The sequence below is a fragment of the Muscardinus avellanarius genome (assembly GCF_963383645.1).
Source record: "Muscardinus avellanarius genome assembly, chromosome: 12".
NCBI lineage: Eukaryota > Metazoa > Chordata > Mammalia > Rodentia > Gliridae > Muscardinus > Muscardinus avellanarius.
In genome coordinates this window covers 4,128,610-4,147,251 of record NC_137798.1, presented here as the reverse complement: position 1 = coordinate 4,147,251, position 18,642 = coordinate 4,128,610, and the positions used below count along the sequence as shown (strand labels likewise).

The 18,642-nt window shown below is 45.2% G+C and overlaps 1 protein-coding gene across 2 annotated transcripts in view; it reads right to left on the bottom strand.

The window, feature by feature from the left end:
* EIF2AK4 (eukaryotic translation initiation factor 2 alpha kinase 4) overlaps nucleotides 1-15,418 on the bottom strand; it is a gene marked incomplete at both ends in the record, with an annotated part of 100,404 nt that extends 84,986 nt beyond the window's left edge. The window contains 3 exons of one of the 2 annotated variants that reach the window (XM_080707961.1): nucleotides 2,741-2,843; nucleotides 7,436-7,548; nucleotides 15,275-15,418. In XM_080707961.1, the coding sequence (XP_080564087.1) occupies nucleotides 2,741-2,843; nucleotides 7,436-7,548; nucleotides 15,275-15,418 (360 nt within the window). Of the gene's footprint in view, nucleotides 1-2,740; nucleotides 2,844-7,435; nucleotides 7,549-15,274 lie in introns of those variants that run through there. The other variant, XM_080707962.1, reaches the window with a different exon arrangement.
* Between the last annotated feature and the right edge of the window lie 3,224 nt (nucleotides 15,419-18,642).

The window sequence follows — 18,642 nt, the reverse complement described above, 5'->3', positions numbered from 1 at the left end:
CCGCAGCAGCACAGGACTTAAAGGGCTCCCTGGGGCGTGTGGTGATCAAGACAAACCACCACCCAGAGAAATTAAAAGCTTCGCTTTTCTTTTGTAGACCTAGTCAAATTTATTGGCATTTTTCAGCATGATAAGTAGAACAAAATATTTTTCTGTACAAATTAAGTCTGGTAAGATATTTAAGAGGGCATGAAAGCAGTACCTACCTTACCAACCAGAAAAGCCATCTGCGTAAGGACAGGTGAGCAGAGGATGCTCACTGCTCTCCCCGGGCTTTCACCTGTTTACACAGCACTGGGGGACGGAGGCACACACTTAAAGGGCTCGCTATCTTCTTGCATGGAATGGGCCAGTATGAAGCTTATCAATACTTAAAACATATTTCAGCTCCTCTTAGAAAAGCATTCACAGATAGAGCCAGGAAGAAAAAGGCCCCCATCTGGAACATTCTTCATATAGACATAGAAAACCTCTTTGTCCCACCCCTAGGCTAAGCCAGAAATCCTATCTGGGTTAGTAAATCAACAGTAGAAGGGGCTCCGACACCCCATACTGACAGGGTCCCCAGCTCTGAGGCAAAGAGCGCCAGGGAACACAGCGCTGATAGTTCTTTTTTCTTAATTACAATGAAGGAATACAAATATCCTTAGTACTGGGAATTGAACCCAGGGCATTCTAACTCTGAGCTACAGTCTAGTCTTATTTATTTCTGGTACTGAGGATTGGACCCAGGAGCACACTGTCTCTTGAAATACACTCCCAGCCATATTCTATTTTTTTATTTTGAAACAGGGTCTAAGTTATGGAGGGCCTCACTAAGTTGCTGAGGCTGGGCTCCAACCGACAATCTTCTTGTCTCAGTCTCCCAAGTACTAGAGAGGTATACACCACCAAGCCCAGCAAAAATTTCTTATTTCTAGTTTATGTTTTAACCAGTTTTTAAAAGGACTTAGGGTAGTAAATCATAGCAGAAGTCTCTGTGCACAAGAATATAAAGTCATTTTCTTTGGTATCCTACCTTCTTCTCAGAAAGTAAACGCAAGAACCATACTCCTGCTAGGTAAAGCTAACATATTTTTATTACACCCAGAGCTGTGTTATTTACTGGATGTATTTTGATTTAGAGTTGAGAAACACCAGTCTAAAGTCTAAGAGGCACAGTCTCCTAAGAAGAGTTCTCCTAAGCAAAGCTGGAAAAGTCGGGCAGTTTTTTTTTTTTTTTTTTTTAATGTCAAAGAGAAACCATTTTTAAACCAGAAGGAAGGCAGGAACCAAGATGTGGGGGATTTTTCCTTGACTGATCTATTTAATTTACTAGTATTTTCTATAGAAATAAGTCCAATAAAATTTATAAGCCTGGGTGAAAAGAACCACCTTGTCAACTGGTTCTGGCCGCCAGCCCCTGCCCACCGCCCAGCTCGTCTTGCCTCAGCCTCTGCTCAGTCTTCGAGGCCTTTCCTGAATGCCTCGCACAAACCACCACACCACCTGGCACTCACTGCCTCACCGTGGCTTTTCTCCATAGCACTTAGGGCCGCCTGACCTGCTATACAGTATACATACACTCTGCCTGCTTCCTCACAGTGTGGCCAAACATGCATTCACTGTGTTTTCCCAGCCAGAATGGCGCCTGGCACATAGTAGACAGGCAGTAATATTTGTTGAATGCATTAATGAAAAAATAAATGAATCTGACTTTGATCATTTTATTTATTTTATTTCTTTATTTTTGTATGTGGTACTGGGGATGGAACCCAGAGGCTTTCTACCTCCGGGCTACACTCCAAGACCTATTTTATATTTTATTTGGAAACAGGGTCTCACTAAGTTGCTGAGAGCCTCACTAAGTAGCCGAGACCGGCTTCGAACCTGTGCGATCCACCTGTCTTAGCCTCCCAAATACTGGGATTACAAGCATGCGCCACCACGCCCGGCTGAGTTTGATCATTTTAAAAAACAGAGTCTAAGGTACACTTAAGTCACTTAAGTTTACCTTTATAGACTGGTAAACAAAGAGCTGCTGTGCAGACTAAAATCATGTAGAGGGAAGGAGGGGCTGAGCAACACTGTTTCAAGTGCCTATTCCCATTTAAATAATTAGATGACTCATTATTTTAATAGCCAGTTATCAGTAAATGTCATCCCCTAAGCCATGCTTTAATACCTAATTATATTCTACTTTACTTGAAAATAAAAACAACTCCATTAGAATTGTATATATTTTAGACTTCCCTGTACTTCAGACTTAATGAAAACAAATGTAAAACAAGAACAGTGTTTGCAAGATGTAGTCCCATGTTTAATACCCTTTCAAATGTGTGTGTGTGTGCGCGCGCCTTGGGCTTGAATCTAGGAGCATTCTGTTTCTGAGCTACAGTCCCTGCCCTTTTCATTTTTTATCTTGAACCTGATCCAAAGTGTGCAAAACATAGCCAGGTTCACACCTGCTATCCTCCAGGTTCACACCTGCAGCCCTCCAGGTTCACACCTGCTGCCCTCAGGACAATCTTTAAGCATCAAAAGCATCATCTGTAAATACTCTAGAACTTGTAATTCATAAATCCTGCAAATTAAATAAATACAAATATCAAAGGAAGCTTCACGGATACCAATAAGACAAACACATTAGATCTGTGCAATGGCAAAGCCTGTAAACACAGACAAGCCAGGAGGGCAGATGCTGGTGAGCTTGAAGGGGACTGTTATGGTCCACTTACAAGGCCAGCTTGGCGAGTCTTACCTCTCCACAGTGCTTTTTGGCCAGTTCCTCCAGGCGAGATTTTAACAAATTAACACTTTCATTTGACAGACCTTTGGCATTCTTTAACTCTATTTCAGGAACTCTGAAAAAGGAAAAACAGAAAAAAGAGTTACTTCAGAAAGGGTAGGCTGTTTACATTGATATTGCTAAAGTCCCAGCACACTTCAAAGCCTGAGGATTTGACACAGACCTCTTCTGTGAATTTCTCCATGCAGCCAGCAACATTTCCCTAATCTTCAAAGGATTTCAACCATCTCCCACCAACTGCAGTTGACAAAGGGCTCAATAAGGAGCTGCTGGATCCCTGTGTACTAGGGTGGGGGGAGAGCGCCTGGTGCACTACTCCCCACAGGACCCAGGCTGACTGGGCTTGACTGGGCAGCTCCCAGCTCCTGTCTCTGATTTCAGCTCTACAATTTGAATAAAACTTCCCAACGCCAATTACTATTGATTGCCCTTATTTGCCCTGATCCCAAATCTGGGTTTCTTCTTTCTAAAACGACAATCATTTCTGCCCTGAGTCTGACTAACAGAGCTGTGTGCTCCCCTGTATGGTGATTCTTAAGCTCAGCTTGTACCCAATGCCAACTAATCTGGCCCTGACAGCTGGGGGGCCAGATACCACGTGCTCTGTACTCTTCCTCACACTCTGGCATAAAGCTGGTTAGAAGGGGCCAGGGTGATACACCTAATATTCCCATAATGCGCTGCACCCCATCACTCCCTGGCTCAAGTATAAATCGCAAACCCTGCTTATTTCAAAGACACCGAATTCACGCTCCTCTTCATCCCCTGGAGTTCATCTAAGTCAACATTTCTACTCGAGAGAATTGCAGACCAGCTCTCAGGTTCCCTTCTGTTCACAGCCAATAAACATCCAACAACTCGGTGGGATTCAGTATGATTTATTTCATTTTACTGATGAGGAGATGATTCAGCTTCCCATAAAGCACTCTGAGTGATTCATGTCACTTTACCTTGGTGAAGCCTCGACTATTCCCCTTTCTGTACATTCTCTCAGCACTTAGCTCTTATTCCCTGTGACAGGTTGTTACAACCATTATCTACCCAGAAAGATGGAAATAGAGGAGACAGTAGTCTATGTGAGAAAAATACCAAAAATGCCACACAGTCCTGGGTCCCATGTACATTCTCTCTCTCCCACAGTGGCATCATGGACTATTTTACATAAAGAAAAGTTTTCCTGTACCATATAATTTCAAAAGGATGGGAATATTTCCCTAAATCTAGACTTATATAAAAACTGTTTAAAATTAGGCAATTAAGCTGGGCACGGAGTATATGCCTATAATTCCAGTACTCGGGAGACTAAGGCAAGAGGATCGTAGGTTCAAGGACAGCCTCAGCAACACTGAAAGCCCCTCAGCAAGGTAGTAAGTAAGGCCTTGTTTCAAAGTAAAAAATAAAATGGGTTGGGGGGTATAGGTCAGAGGTAGAATGTCCCTGGGTTTAATTTCCAGGAAAATAAGTAAATAAGTAAATAAATAAATAAAGTTGATCATTATATAGCAAGAGTAATAGAATGATAAAAAAGTCAGCTATAATATTAAACTTTAAAAATTATTAATGTTTTATGTCTTTGTTGTATGATTAATAATAACTTTATGTAGTTGATATGATGATACTTTTCAATTTTTTAAAAAAATTTGATGATATATTTATCAAGTAGACACATTAAGATTTATCTGGCTGGGTGTGGTGGCACACACTTATAATCCTAGTACTTGGGAGGATAAGACAGGAGGATCTCGGGTTTGCAGCCAGCCTCAGCTAGTGAGACCCTTTTTCAAAATAAAGAATAAAATAGGGCTGGGGGTATAGCTCAGAGGTAGAATGCCCCTGGGTTCAATCTGCAGTGACACACACACACACACACACACACACACACACACACACACACACAGATTTATCTGAATATCTCTGTAGTGCAGTGACTCATCCAGGGGCAATTTTGCTCCCAGGGAGCACCCATCAATATCTGAAGGCCACAACCTAGGGAGAAAGGTACTTCAGGTATTTAGTAAACAGAAGTCAGAGATGCTACCTGGGAGGGGAGACAGGAGGATCACAGACTTGCAGCCAATTTCAGAAACTTAGCAAGGCCCTCTGCAACTTGCTGAGACACCGTTACAAAATAAGAAATAAAGTAGGGCTGGGGGTAGCTCAGAGGTAGAATATCCCTGGGTTCAATCCCCAGCATCCTCCACACACACCTACACCAGGGATGTTACTAAGCACGTTACAATGCACAGAACAGCCTGTGCATTGTACAACAAAGAGTGATCCTGTGTGACACATCAATAGTGCCAAGGCTGATAAACCTTGCTCTAGCATTTAACATTTAGACCACTTCCATTTCCTTACGACAATGAACATCTTAGCATTTACGTATCCAAGTTTTCCTTTGCCTTTTCAAGTGCTGAGTCCATGGCAGTGGTCTCTGGCCCCAGTTCCTGGCACAGAGCCCCTAAAACCCTTGGAATTTCCAGAGTACAGAGGTAAGAGGAACATCCTACACTGCTCATGAAGACCCCTTTCCACCACACTGGAGATTATGCTAACGATGTTAACTTGGTATGTGCATCAGGACAGGGGCTCTCACAGAAAGACCAATTGCTTACAATTAATTACAGGATGAGACAGTTCAACCCCGCTCCAGAGCACAGGGAGAATGGGGCTGCACAGAGTTCACTCACCAAAGGCCAATGATTTCCCTGAGCAGTCATGCTTATGGAATATGAAACCTGCATAAAACCCCGTGTTCCTCAGCTTAGCTGTGACTAAAATACCTGACGAGAACAACTCAAAGGAAGAAAGGTTTATTTGGTTCACAGTTACAGAGGTCCAGTCCATGGCTGGCTGGCTCCATGGCAGAAACACCAGCCCACGGCAGCCGGGGAGCACACCTACTGTAGAGGCAAGAGGCTACTGACTCCAAGGAGTTCAATTTTGACTTTCTGTTCTTATCCTTCATCGCATCTTAGGACAACACAGTCCATCAATGTACCCACTGTGGAAAGCGGTACCACCTTTTATTTACCACTCTCCTTAAAATCCTTCACTCTTTCCCTGCACAGTAGGTTCAGACCACTTAACATCATCCAGGCCAATCTGCCTTTCCATGTGCAAGTCTGGGAAGAGATTACATGGAATATACAGGATACTTCAAAAAGACATACAAGGTATGGGGAAGGAGTACATGTCATATACATGATCCTTCAAACAACCACCACTCGAGTCCTGATGGTTAATACTTTAGTTCCAACTAACCAGTGGTTCTCAGCCAGAGTCGACAGTGCCTGCAGGGGGAGTCTGAACAGACAGCCAGGGTACAGGATGTCTCAAAGGTTGGTGAACAGCAGGTATGGTGGCATATGCCTTTAGTCCCAGTACTTGGGCAGCTGGGACAGGAGGATCACAGATTTAAGGCCAGCGTCAGCAACTTTGAACACTCCTGGTAATAATGGGTAGGGGCCAGGAATGCTCAACACCCTGTGGGGCAGGGGACAGCCCTGAACAGTGACTCACCAGCAGCAGCCCCACTAAGACGCATGGCCGCTCTAAACACCACTTTATTCTGGGCAGCAAAAGAAGGTGTCAGGCACAGAAGGCTGCCTAACTTCTTTTCTTTTCTTTTTTTGTGATGTTGGTGATTGAACACAGGGACATTCTATCTCCAAGCTACACCCGCAGCCTTATTTTTTATTCTTTATTTCGAAACAGGGTCTCACTGAGTTGCCAAGGGCCTCACTAAGTAGCTGAGGCTGGCTGCAAACCTGCGATCCTCCTGTCTAGCCTCCCAAGCACTGGGATTACAAGTGTGCACCACCACACCTGGCTTGCCTAATTTCTAATGTCAGCTGTACTCTAAAACTGAGTACACAAATGCCTTAGAGTCACCATGCCCTTACCCCTTTCTTCAAGATTTGTCCTCTTGTTTAGAAAGAATTAGATTAAAAAAAATTAATATGTCGAAGACCAAATAGTCACAGAGTAAATATTAGTATATGTAGTGAGAATTCTACAACTATAAACAGACCTAAATTGACAGGTTTCATATAAATGTCCACAACTAATGCAGTTTTCTTGAAATACTGGTGATAGAAAATGAAATTTTATAGCCAGGCGTGGTGGGGCACGCTTGTCATCCCAGCATTTGGGAGGCTAAGATGGGAGGATTGTGGTTCACGGACAGCCTCAGCTACTTAGTGAGGTCCTTTGCAACTTAGTGAGACCCTGTTTCAAAATGAAGAATAAAAGCCAGTCGTGGTGGCACACGCTTGTAATCCCCGCGCTTGGAAGGCAGAGACAGGAGGATCGTGCAGGTTCGAAGCCAGCTGCGCTGGCTTAAGAGACCCTGTTTCCAAATAAAAAGTATAAAAATAGGTGTCTGGTAGTGTAGCCCAGAGGTAGAAGGGTTTCCAGGAATCTCAGTACCACCAAAAAGAAAGAAAGAAAGAAAAAGAGAGAGAGAGAGAAAGAAAAGGAAGAAAAAAATAGGGCTGGGGGTGTATATTGGAGGTAGAATGCCTTTGGGTCCCATCCCCAGTACAGAAAAAAAAAAATTATGTAGAATGGTGGGGGGGGCGGGGGCAAATATTCATAACTTTAATAAACCAAAATCACATCAAAGTTATTTATACAGGTACTCACACATCTGGGTAGGTTGGTGGGCATTTAACCCTCAAATCTACTTTCACGTACACTTCTTCACCAGTTAGGCCCTGAGGGTACAGAACTAAATTGATTTCTGGGGGCTCTTTGACCTAAAAGAGAAAAAGAACATACATTTTTTTTCTAGGCAGCCAATCTTTATCATTAAGATAATGATCTTAGCTCAAAAGTTCTATTTTCAAAATTCAAAATATTCTATGTCATTATGTTTTACATAGGCGTTGGGTCAGATTTTCCAAAAGCACAGTTTAAAAATAAAACCTGGGCCAGAGAAAATGCATTTTCCTTTTCAAAGTTATCAAAAGATTGAATCAAATGTTCCATTTAGCTTTCATTCATTCAAATGTCACCAAGTGTTGATTATGTGCTAGGTGCTGTCCTAGAGGCTGAAAATGTACGAGTAAATTTAGACCGGATAATACAAACTAGAAGACAAATAATTTCAAATAACGAGAGCTAAAGCTGGGCGTGGTGGCACACGCTTGGGAGGCTGAGACAGGAGGATCGCACAGGTTCAAAGCCAGCCTCAGCTACTTAGTGAGGCTCTCAGCAACTCAGTGAGACCCTGTTTCCAAATAAAGTATAAAATAGGTCTGGAAATATAGCCCGGAGGTAGAAAGGCCCCTGGGTTTCACCCCCAGTACCACCGAAAAAAAAAAAAAATTATGTATCAACAATAACAAGAGCTATAAAGAAAATAAGGCAAAGCGTGGCACAGTGACTGGGAGGAGAAGGTACCTGGCCAGGCTGGCCAGGGAAGGCCTCTGTGAGAAAGGAACAGGGACTGGGGAGCCCTACTCAAAATGCTTGGGGCCAGATTTCAGAGGTGTTTTTTTTTTAAATATATTTGCAATATTTGTATAGACTTTAAATAGTTTCAGATTTGAGGGCATTTTGGAATTGAGGTTTTCTGATTAAGGAGGCTTGACCTGCATTTGAATTGAAATCCGAATACTGGATCTTAACAAGGGAAAGCCTTTGACATGAAGAAATTCGAAAGCTCTTCTAAACTTGCATATGCTTTTTCAATCAACTGCTTATAGCCAGGTATGGTGGTCCATGTTTGTAATTCCAGTCCTTGGGATGCTGAGGTAGGAGGAGTACAGGTCAAGGACAGCCTCCGCAAGTAGTAACTCTCATCAACCTAAGAGAAATCCTGTTTCAAAATAAAAACAAAATAGGGCTGGGGGCGTAACTTGGAGGTAGAATGCCTCTGGGTTCAATTCCTAGCATCACACAAAAATAAAAACAAAACAAAAAACCAACTGCTTACTACCAAATATCCTACTCTTTATTATTCACGTATAGTTTCCAAAAGGATCTGGCTCAGTTTGTTACACTTAATATAGGGGGAGGCCAAGGAACAGAACATCCACCGAGCACGTCCAGGCACTTTACCAACTCTGCGAGGCGGTAGTCATTCTCATCGACAGACAAAGCAGCGCAGGCTCAGGGAGTCCAAGGTCCTACCCAGACACAGGGACAAGGCCGATCCTGAGAGGATGTGGCTGAGCCAGAGAAATGTGAGCACATCAGAAAAGGCCAACGGAGTACTCAGCAAAGCTCACTTCCACAGGCATTGAGTATGAGCTTTACGTGTGTACTCTGCCTCACATAATGAACCATGTTCTCATCAATTATGTGTATAAAATCCGTAGCCGGGCGTGGTGGCGCACACTTGTAATCCCCGCGCTTGGGAGGCTGAGACAGGAGGATCGCACGGGTTCGAAGCCAGCCTCAGCTACTTAGTGAGGATCTCAGCAACTTAGTGAGACCCTGTTTCCAAATAAATAAAATAGAAAATAGGTCTGGGAGTATAGCCCGGAGGTAGACAGCCTCTGGGTTCCACCCCCAGTACCACCAGAAAATATAAAAAATTAAAATCTGTAAGATCTGGCTTTATCAGAATCCCTGACAAAAGCTGCAGGTCCTTCAGTAATGTGGTCCTGGGGAGGGTCGGCCATTGCATGTCCAGGAGGCCTTCCAGCCTCATAGCCCTCCCTGCATGGGCCACCCACATGTTCATGCCAACTCTATGTCAGGCACTGGGCTTAGAACAGGGAGGTGAGAACACAGTCCTGGCTCCATCTGTCAAGGAACTACCAGCCTGACAGAAGAAAACAAGTACCATAAACATGTGAGTAGAAAGGTGTTGTACACAGAGAAGGGTGGGTGTGGGGGACGTGCTTAGACACAGTGATCGGAGAGCATCTTCTGAAGCTGAGACTAGCCAGAGGTTCTACACTGCAGATGAGGGGAGGCAGGTCAAGAGGCTCTCAAGCAAGTACAAGAAGGCGCAAGGCAAAACAAAAGAGGTCAGTATGTCTGCAACGCGGGAGAAAGGGGAACACGTGGTTTCCTACCACACCAGGTAAAACAGGCGTGACCGGAAGTGGCTGGACCATGAGGGGCCTTGTCAGCCAGGCAAAGTACTTGGCAGGATTTAAAGATGAGAATGTTATAGTCTAATAACATAATAAAGGACCACTTTGTTTTTTGTTTTTTGTGTGTGGTACTAGGGGTGGAACCCAGAGGCTTTCTACCTCCAGGCTACACTCCCAGCCCTATTTTATATTTTACTTTTGAAACAGGGTCTCACTAAGTTGCTGAGAGCCTCACTAAGTAGCTGAGGCTGGCTTCGAACCTGCGCCATCCTCCTGTCTCAGCCTCCCAAGCGCAGGGATTACAAGTGTGCGCCACCACGCCTGGCTTAAAGGACCACTTTGGCTGCTGGTTAAAGAATGGATGAGCAAGAATAAGAGAAGTCAAAAACTATTTTAACAGGGCTGGGGGGGGGGGATGTGGCTCTGCGGTAGAACACTTGCCCAGCATGCACAAGGCCCTTGTTTTGAGTCCAAGCACCCTACAACTCCTTCTCACGCAACTCACTTTTATAACAATATATTGGTGACAAAGGAGAAAAAGAGAAAAGAGGATTTGCAATAAAGCTAATCAAGAGATGGGGCCATGGGGGAGGCAAAGAGAAGGCACAGGTCTTGTCCCAGATGCTCCTCGAGGTGGTGGCAGAGGTGGGCAGAAGGCACTCACTGCTGGGGGGACATGGGGCCACAGGGGCCTTGCTAAGAACAGGTCCCAGGGGCACTGTGCTTTTGTTTGAAATTTTCTATAATAAAAAGTCTTTTTAAGTGAGGTGATTTTGTTGTTGTTGTTGTACTGGGGATTAAGCCCAGGGGCATTCTACTTCGAAGCTCTACCTTCAGCCCTTTGTATTTTGAAGAGGGTCTTGCCAAGTTGCTGAGTCTCACTAAATTGCTGTGCCTGGCCTGGAACCTGTAATTCTCCTGTTTGGGCCTCCCAAATACTGGGCTTGCAGGCACGTGCCACCACGCCTGGTTAAGAACTGCAAGGGCTTCAGAACTGCAAGAAAGAAGTCTCTATTTTTTATAAATTTCCAAGTCTGAAGGCCATATGTTATAGCAGCAAAAAAATGGACTAAGATAGCAGGCAAACTGATTCTGACAGTCACATGGGAAAAAATTAAGTAGAACTAGTCAGGAAAGTTCTGTAAGGCAGGCAGCATGGTTGCACACACTAGGAATCCCAGCTACTTGGGAGGCTGAAGCGGGAAGATTCAAAGTTCTAGGCCAGCCTGGGCTTTAGCAGGACCCCGTCTCAAGATGAAAAAAACAAAAAAACATTAGAAAAGGCTAGAGATGTAGCTCAGTGGTAGAGGACCTGCCTAGCATTCGTGAAGCCCTGGGGTCAATCTCCAGTATAGAAGGAAGGAACGCTCTGAATAAGGCTTGTTATAATAAAACTACAGGTGATAGTGTTTAAATAAATTAATGAAATAGAGTATCAAGAAACAGATGTAAATACACTTGGGAATATCATTCAGTAACAAGGTTTTGGAGCCTTTTACCAAGTACAAGGAATGCAGGATTGAATAATACACATCCTCTGTTCTCATGAAGCCAGCAGTCTTAGAGAATATAGAGGTGGCATTTCAAATTAGTAGGGAAAAGACTGAAGATCTCAACCATTCGTCTGGCTGGCTGGTTGGGAGCAGCCGAGCACATGGCGGGTGACCGTGCTCGGTGACCTAGGCAAACATTTAGATGGAGCCAAGGGCTTTTTTTTAAAAGCCATTTTATGGAGGAGCTACATACGAATATGTGTAACAGCATAAATACAACATGATTAACCTGGACACTCTCTATTGGGGGGGAGGGAAAAAGAGGGGGAAGGGCACGAAGCACAATGTAAATGTACACCACTCTCAGTATGTTCCACTTACAAAAAATAAAAACTAAATAAAAAAAAACACACATTTCATCCATTCATTTTTGTTGTATTGAGGATCAATTCCAAGCCTCACAAATTTTAGACATGCACTGTACCACTGAGCTACACCTCCAGCCCTTTTTAAAATGTTGAGACAGGGTGTTGTAAAATGCCCCTGGATGCAATCCACATTACCACAAAACAAACAAATTAATTAATTAAAGCCATGAAATAAAAGAAAACTTCAGGCCGGGCGTGGTGGCGCAGGCTTTTAATCCCAGCATTCGGGTGGCAGAGACTGGAGAATCCAAGTGCTCAGACAGCCTCAGCTAATTAGTGAGGCCCTTCGCAACTCAGTAAGACCCTGTTTCAAAAAATAAGGCTAAGCCGGGCACGGTGGTGCACGCTTGTAATCACCGCGCTTGGGAGGCTAAGACAGGAGGCTCGCATAGATCAAAGCCAGCCTCAGCTACTTAGTAAGGCTCTCAGCAACTTAGACCCTGTTTCCAAATAAATTATAAAATACAGCCGGGCGTGGTGGCGCACGCTTGTAATCCCAGCACTTGGGAGGCGGAGACAGGAGGATCGCACAGGTTCGAAGCCAGCCTCTCTGGCTTAAGAAACCGTTTCCCAAAAAAAAAAAAAAAAGTATAAAGTAAGTCTGAGAGTGTAGCCCGGAGGTAGAAGGGCTTCCAAGAACCCCAGTACCACCAATAAATAAATAATTAAATAAATAAATAAATAAATAAATAAAATAGGGCTGGGAGTGTAGCTCAGAGGTAGAATGCTTCTGGGCTTCATCCTCAGTACCACACCAAAAAAAAAAAAAAAAAAGAAAGAAAGAAAGAAAGAAAACTTCAAAGAACTAATTTTTTAGAAACACTGAAACAGGGAAGTCTTTTCTACTGGGGGAAAAAGACCCATAAGGACCATAAAACAAAATTAAAGTTCATTTTGATTCTATTAAATTTTTTAATTGCATAAGTTAAAATATACATGGTTAACTAGGGGCAAATATATGTAGTATATGACCCAAAATGTTAATTTTTCTAACATATATCTAGCTTTTATAAATAAGAAAATAGACTAGAATAGAAAAATAAACCAAAGAACATGAATAGAAGAAAAAATGGCTTACAAAAGTAGTCTACATAATTTATAACCAAAGACATAAAAATTAAAATGTGTTTCATTGATCTATTGGCAAAGATGAAAAAGTCTGATGTGTATATATGTATGTATATGTGTGTGCATGTATATGTGTATAATGTTGGTAAAGGGAAAGAAAGAAAAAAAGACCTTTGTACACTACTGGTAGGCCTAGAAGGAGCAGAAGCAAGCTTTTTGGAGGATGTTGTCATAACTATCAAATTATAAGTGAGCGCCCCCTTTGCTAATATGGAAAGCTAGCCAAGATAAATAAGTTAATAATTTATAACTGTCTTTAAACTATAAATTATATTTTAAACTAAAGGTGTTCAAACTTTTTGTATATTATATAATTTTTATAATGTTATACAAGGTGTTCAGTTATTTATAAATGATTTGCATATGATACTAAACTGAAATTTACATTATAACACATCCCTTCCACACCAAAAGCTTTAAAAATCTGAAGTGATTGGCAGCAAATCTGGCATGAACCGATGTGAAGTTATAGTCTCTATTCTTTTTGGTGTGAAATTTGAATATTCATACGTTTCATTGTTGTATTTGATTTTTGGATGCTGCCCAAGACACAGAAGAAAAGTGCTGGGTAATATGTGAGCACATACCCATTAATGTGAATGGGAACACCTCTGAATTCTCAAAGCCCAGGCCTCCAGGGTTCTGGATAAGCGATTATTATCCTGCATAACCTTTCCCTGAAGATTAGCAAATAGCAGGTGCTAATAAGTACTTGATGGGTGAGTAAATCTGACTCATTCTTATGACCATCAATTATCTGCCATATGTATTGTGCTCTAGGGCCACAGAAGCTACGGCTACGTATTTCTGAGAGCCCTTTATAGTTTTTCCTTGTTGTGGGTGGTCTTCCATGTTGCTATAAGGCCATCAGGTTGTAAATTTTGGGGCTTATAGGTATCAGCTACATATTCAAGGGATCATCAGTATCTACCTAAAAGCAGCTGCTTCCCCCCTTCTGTTTGGAACACTAGAAGCAGATAACTAAATTTGCACAGATCAACTGGCTCTGCATGAAGACCCAGGGGCTTCTGAGGGTCAGGGACTACACTTTGAGGTACCTATTTTGGCTGCATAATGGGCCTACTTCCCGGTTCAAAATATTTGGAAATAGAGAAGTTGCCAGATAACCAGAAAGTTATCTTATCATCTCACTATAGGCTCGTATAAGAAAAGGAAGCTTCCTAGCCGGGCGTGGTGGCGCACGCTTGTAATCCCAGCATTCGCTTGTAATCCCAGCATTCGCTTGTAATCCCAGCATTCGCTTGTAATCCCAGCACTCGGGAGGCTGAGACAGGAGGATCCGGGTTTGCGGACAGCCTCAGCTACTTAGCAAGGCCTTTTGCAACTCAGTGAGACCCGGTTTCAAAATAAAGAATAAGAAATAGGGCAGGGGGTGTAGCTCGGAGGTCGAATGCCCCTGGATTCCATCCCCAGACCCGCAAAAAGAAAAAGAAAAAAAAAAAAAAGAAAAGAAAAGAAAAAAAGGAAAGGAAAGGAAAAGAAAAGAAAAAGAAAAAAAGGAAGTTTCCTGAGGGCAGGATTTTTGTCTGTTTTGCAGTGTGGCATTCCCATTGCCTAAAACACTTAGGAAGGAAGAAGCACATGTGGTTAGTGGCGGTATCTTTTGCCCTGACAGTCCCAGAAGATCCAACTTCTTGAGGAAATTCTGGGTTGTAGGTAAGACACGCTGTGTAATGCTGTCATTATGAGCAGATAAAGCAAGGTAGCGGTTTTTAAAAGACAATATCAGTTCGGCAGGTCAGCTCTTCAAGGACGGGGAGAAAACAGTATCGGCAGCATATGGTGTGTCTTCCAGGCAAAAAGAAAAACGGTATTTTAAACCAAATGCCACCGAAAAAGGCTAGACTCAGTAAATTCCCCAGTAGGGCTAAGAAGAACGCTTTCTAGTCCTATTCTCTGCCAAGTGCCTAGGGGGGTGCTCAGAAAGTTCCTCCACGCCGAAGCACGGAGGGGCCGGGGAGGCGGGTTTTAGGAGGTTTAGGTTCTGAGTACAGAGGCTGGGGACTGAGGCGGCGAGGAAGGCCGGCCTGCGCGCCCGACGGCGCCCAGAACAAGGCAGCAGTGGTGACCCGGAGCGTGCGGCTGCGAGCCTCCTCCTCCAGGGGGCCTGGAGGGCGGGCGGGCCGGCAAGGCTGGAAGACCAGGCCTTAGGGCTGTCAGTGGGCCGTTCCCGGGGCCCACTTGGAGAAAAGGCGGCCAGAGCACGCCGGCTGGGGTTCTGGAGGCCGCCGCAGGGAGGGCGAGCGCGAGCAGGGGAGGAACTGAGGGACGTGGGCCCAGGGCCGGCCCGACGGGGAGCGTGGGGCTGGCGGCCAGGGCTGGCTGGGGAGGCCGGCGGGCTCCGCAGACCCGCCACGTTCCTACCGGTCCGCGCGCGTCCCGCCGCAGGTCCTGGAAGTCGGCGCCGTAGATGGCCTCCAGGGCCTGCAGCTCGTGGTCCTGCCGCTGCGGGTAGCTCTCCTGCGGCTCGTCGCGGCCGCGCCCCGGGGCCCCACGACCCCCAGGCATGGCTGCGCGGGCCGAGCCGGGCGGCCTGGCAGCGGCTGCGGAACTGCCCAGCGGGCTCGGGGGCGGGGCTACATGCAGGGGGGCGGGGCTAAATTCGGGGGCGGGGCTTCTCCCGGGCCCGGCGCGGGGCGAGGCTGCATGCCGGGCCGGAGCTACATGCAGGGGGCGTGGCTATGTCGAGGGGCGTGGCTTCTCCCGGGCCCGGCGCGGGGCTGTATACAGGGGCGGGGCTGCATGCCGGGCCGGAGCTACATACAGGGGGCGTGGCTATATCGAGGGGCGTGGCCTCTCCCGGGCCCGGCGCGGGGCGGGGCTGCATGCCGGGCCGGAGCTACATGCAGGGGGCGTGGCTATATCGAGGGGCGTGGCCTCTCCCGGGCGCGGGGCGGGGCTGCGTGCCGGGGCGTGGCTACGCGCCGGGGCGGGACCTGCGCCTGCGCGCACTCCCAGGGCTGGAGCGGCTCGGGCGACGCGGGAAGCCGGCTGAAGTGTCTTCCCAACCCCGGCGGGCGTTGGGGGGCGAGATCAAAGAAACCGCTTGCAAGAGGGAGAACAAATTACGTGGATTGGAGGGGTAATGCCAAGTTGTGTAGCTTTCTTGAACAAGGTGAAATGCTAGGGGATAGGCTCTTCAAGAGCACTTTGGTGGGTTCTCGAGTCCCAGAAGGTCTCCCTCTGACCTTCCCAGGACTAAAAATTGTGAACACTACGCCCCCCCCATTTTGTGCCCCCTCGCTCACCTCTTTAATCATGGATTCAACATCCCCCGCATGGTTTCTGCCCCTACGGTCCTCATATTTGGAAATTTCCAGTACCACCTTGCAGTTTCAACTGAAAAAAAAAAATAGTCTTTTCACCCAGGCATCTGTTTTTTGTTTTTGTTTTTGTTTTGCGGTACTGGGGATGGAACCCCGGGGCATTCTACCTCCGAGCTACACCCCCAGCCCTATTATTTAGTCTTTTTATTATTTAGTCTTTTTTTTAGTCTATTTATTATTTTATTATTTATTTTTATTATTTACTCTTTTATTATTTACTATTATTTATTTATTTATTTTGCGGGTCTGGGGATGGAACCCAGGGGCATTCGACCTTTGAGCTACACACCCTGGCCTGTTTTTTATCCTTTAATTTGAAACAGCGTCTCACTAGTTGCAGAGGGCCTCGCTAAGGAGCTGAGGTAGGTGAACTGCATCCTCCGGCCTCAGCCTCCCGAACGCTGGGATGACCAGCGTGCGCCACCTCGCTCGGCTTCTAGTCTTTTTCAGAGTCTCACTGAGTTGCCAAGGGCTTCGCCAAGTAGGTGAGGCTGTCCCAGAACCGCAATCCTCTGGTCTCCGCCTCCCGAATGCTGGGATAGCAAGCGTGTGCCCAGCCACCCAGGCGTCTTTATGAGCTTTCTCCTTAATTACCTACAAATGCTGCCTTTCGACTCAGTAATGGCATCGTATCGCCCCAAGTTAGGTTTAGGTGACAGTTCTTGCTGTTCACCGAGTAATGATTAGGTATCTCGCAATCACCTATCCCCTTAGTTCTGGCCAGATAAAACAAATGTGCTCTCTTAGCCCAAGGCCAATTTTTAAATTTTTATTTTATTGTGGTACTGGGGATCGAATCACCCAGAGGGCATTCTACCTCTCAGCTACTCTCCCAACTATTTATTTGTACTGGAGGTTGAATCCAGGGGCATTCTACCTCTAGTCTACACCTCTAGCCCTTTTTATTTTATTTTGAATCGGTCTTCCTAGGTTGATGAGAGTCTCACTACTCGCTGAGGCTGTCCTTGACTGAGCTTGTGATGGCTCTGTGTCAAGTACTGGGATTACAGGCGTGCACCACCTCTGTGTAACCTGCGATCCTCCTCTCAGCCTCCTGACTACTGGGATGATGGGCAGGCACCACAGAAGCCACTTTATTTTTCTTTTTATTTATTTAATTTTTTTTGCAGGTGTGGGGATGGAACCCAGGGTCATTTGACCTTCAAGCTATTTTTTATTCTTTATTTGAACCAGAGTCTCACTAAGTTGCAGAGAGCCTCACTAAGTAGCTGAGTCTGTCTGCGAACCACGATCCTCCAGTCTCAGCCTCTCAAATGCTGGGATGACAAGCGTGCGCCACCACGCTTGGCTTACAGAAGCCACTTTAAATCATCTTCCTCCACTGGGGGTCTTTTTCCTTCCCAGAGACCCCTGAGTGGGTAAACTGCACCGCCCAACCAAGTGGGATTCTAAACTCCCTTTCTGTCAGCTCTCACATCAGGATGGTCCCTTTCTCCAACCCATCCATCTGCATTCCGTTCCCTTGCCACTAACTTAGCTCAGACCACTCTTGTCTCTTCCTGGTCACTTCAACCACCCTCCACTCACTTATTGTCTTATTCTTGCCCTGCATTAAGCCATTCTTCTCCTTGCAACCAGAGGAATGTTTTTATTTATTTATTTTTGTGGTACTGGGGGTGGAACCCAGGGGCTTTTCTACTCCCAGGCTATACCCCCAGACCTATTTTATACTTTATTTGGGAACAGGGTCTCACTAAGTTGCTGAGAGCCTCACTCAGTAGCTGAGGCTGGCTTCGAACCTGTCTGATCCTCCTGTCTCAGCCTCCCAAGTGCTGGGATTACAAGCGTGTGCCACCACGCCCAGCCAGAGTAATGTTTTTAAATGGCATATAAGATCATATCATTCCAGTCCTTAAATTCTCTAGTTTCTCCATTGGTCTTTCTTATTTAAAAGAAAATTCTCTAATTATAGAAAACTTCCTCTATATTAGAGGATATATTATAATAACCACTCTGGCGCTCATTATCAAACAATTATAGATACCATGTCAGTAGCACTTCTTTTCTTCTCCCCACCCCGAAGGAGCATTTTAAAGAAAATCTTAAGTATATCATTTCCCCCTATATATTCATACATATCTCTAGCAAAAGAGGACTTTTTTTTAAAAGAAGTTTATTTATTTATTTATTTTTATTTATTTATTTTTTTGGTGGTACTGGGGTTCCTGGAAGCCCTTCTACCTCCGGGCTACACTCCCAGACCTATTTTTACATTTTTATTTGGAAACAGGGTCTCCTAAGCCAGCACGCGCGGCTGGCTTCGAACCTGCGCGATCCTCCTGTCTCTGCCTCCCAAGCGCGGGGATTACAAGCGTGCGCCACCACGCCCGGCTAAAAGAAGTTTATTTAAAAAATAGAAATACAGAAGATAGTTACAGCTCCATA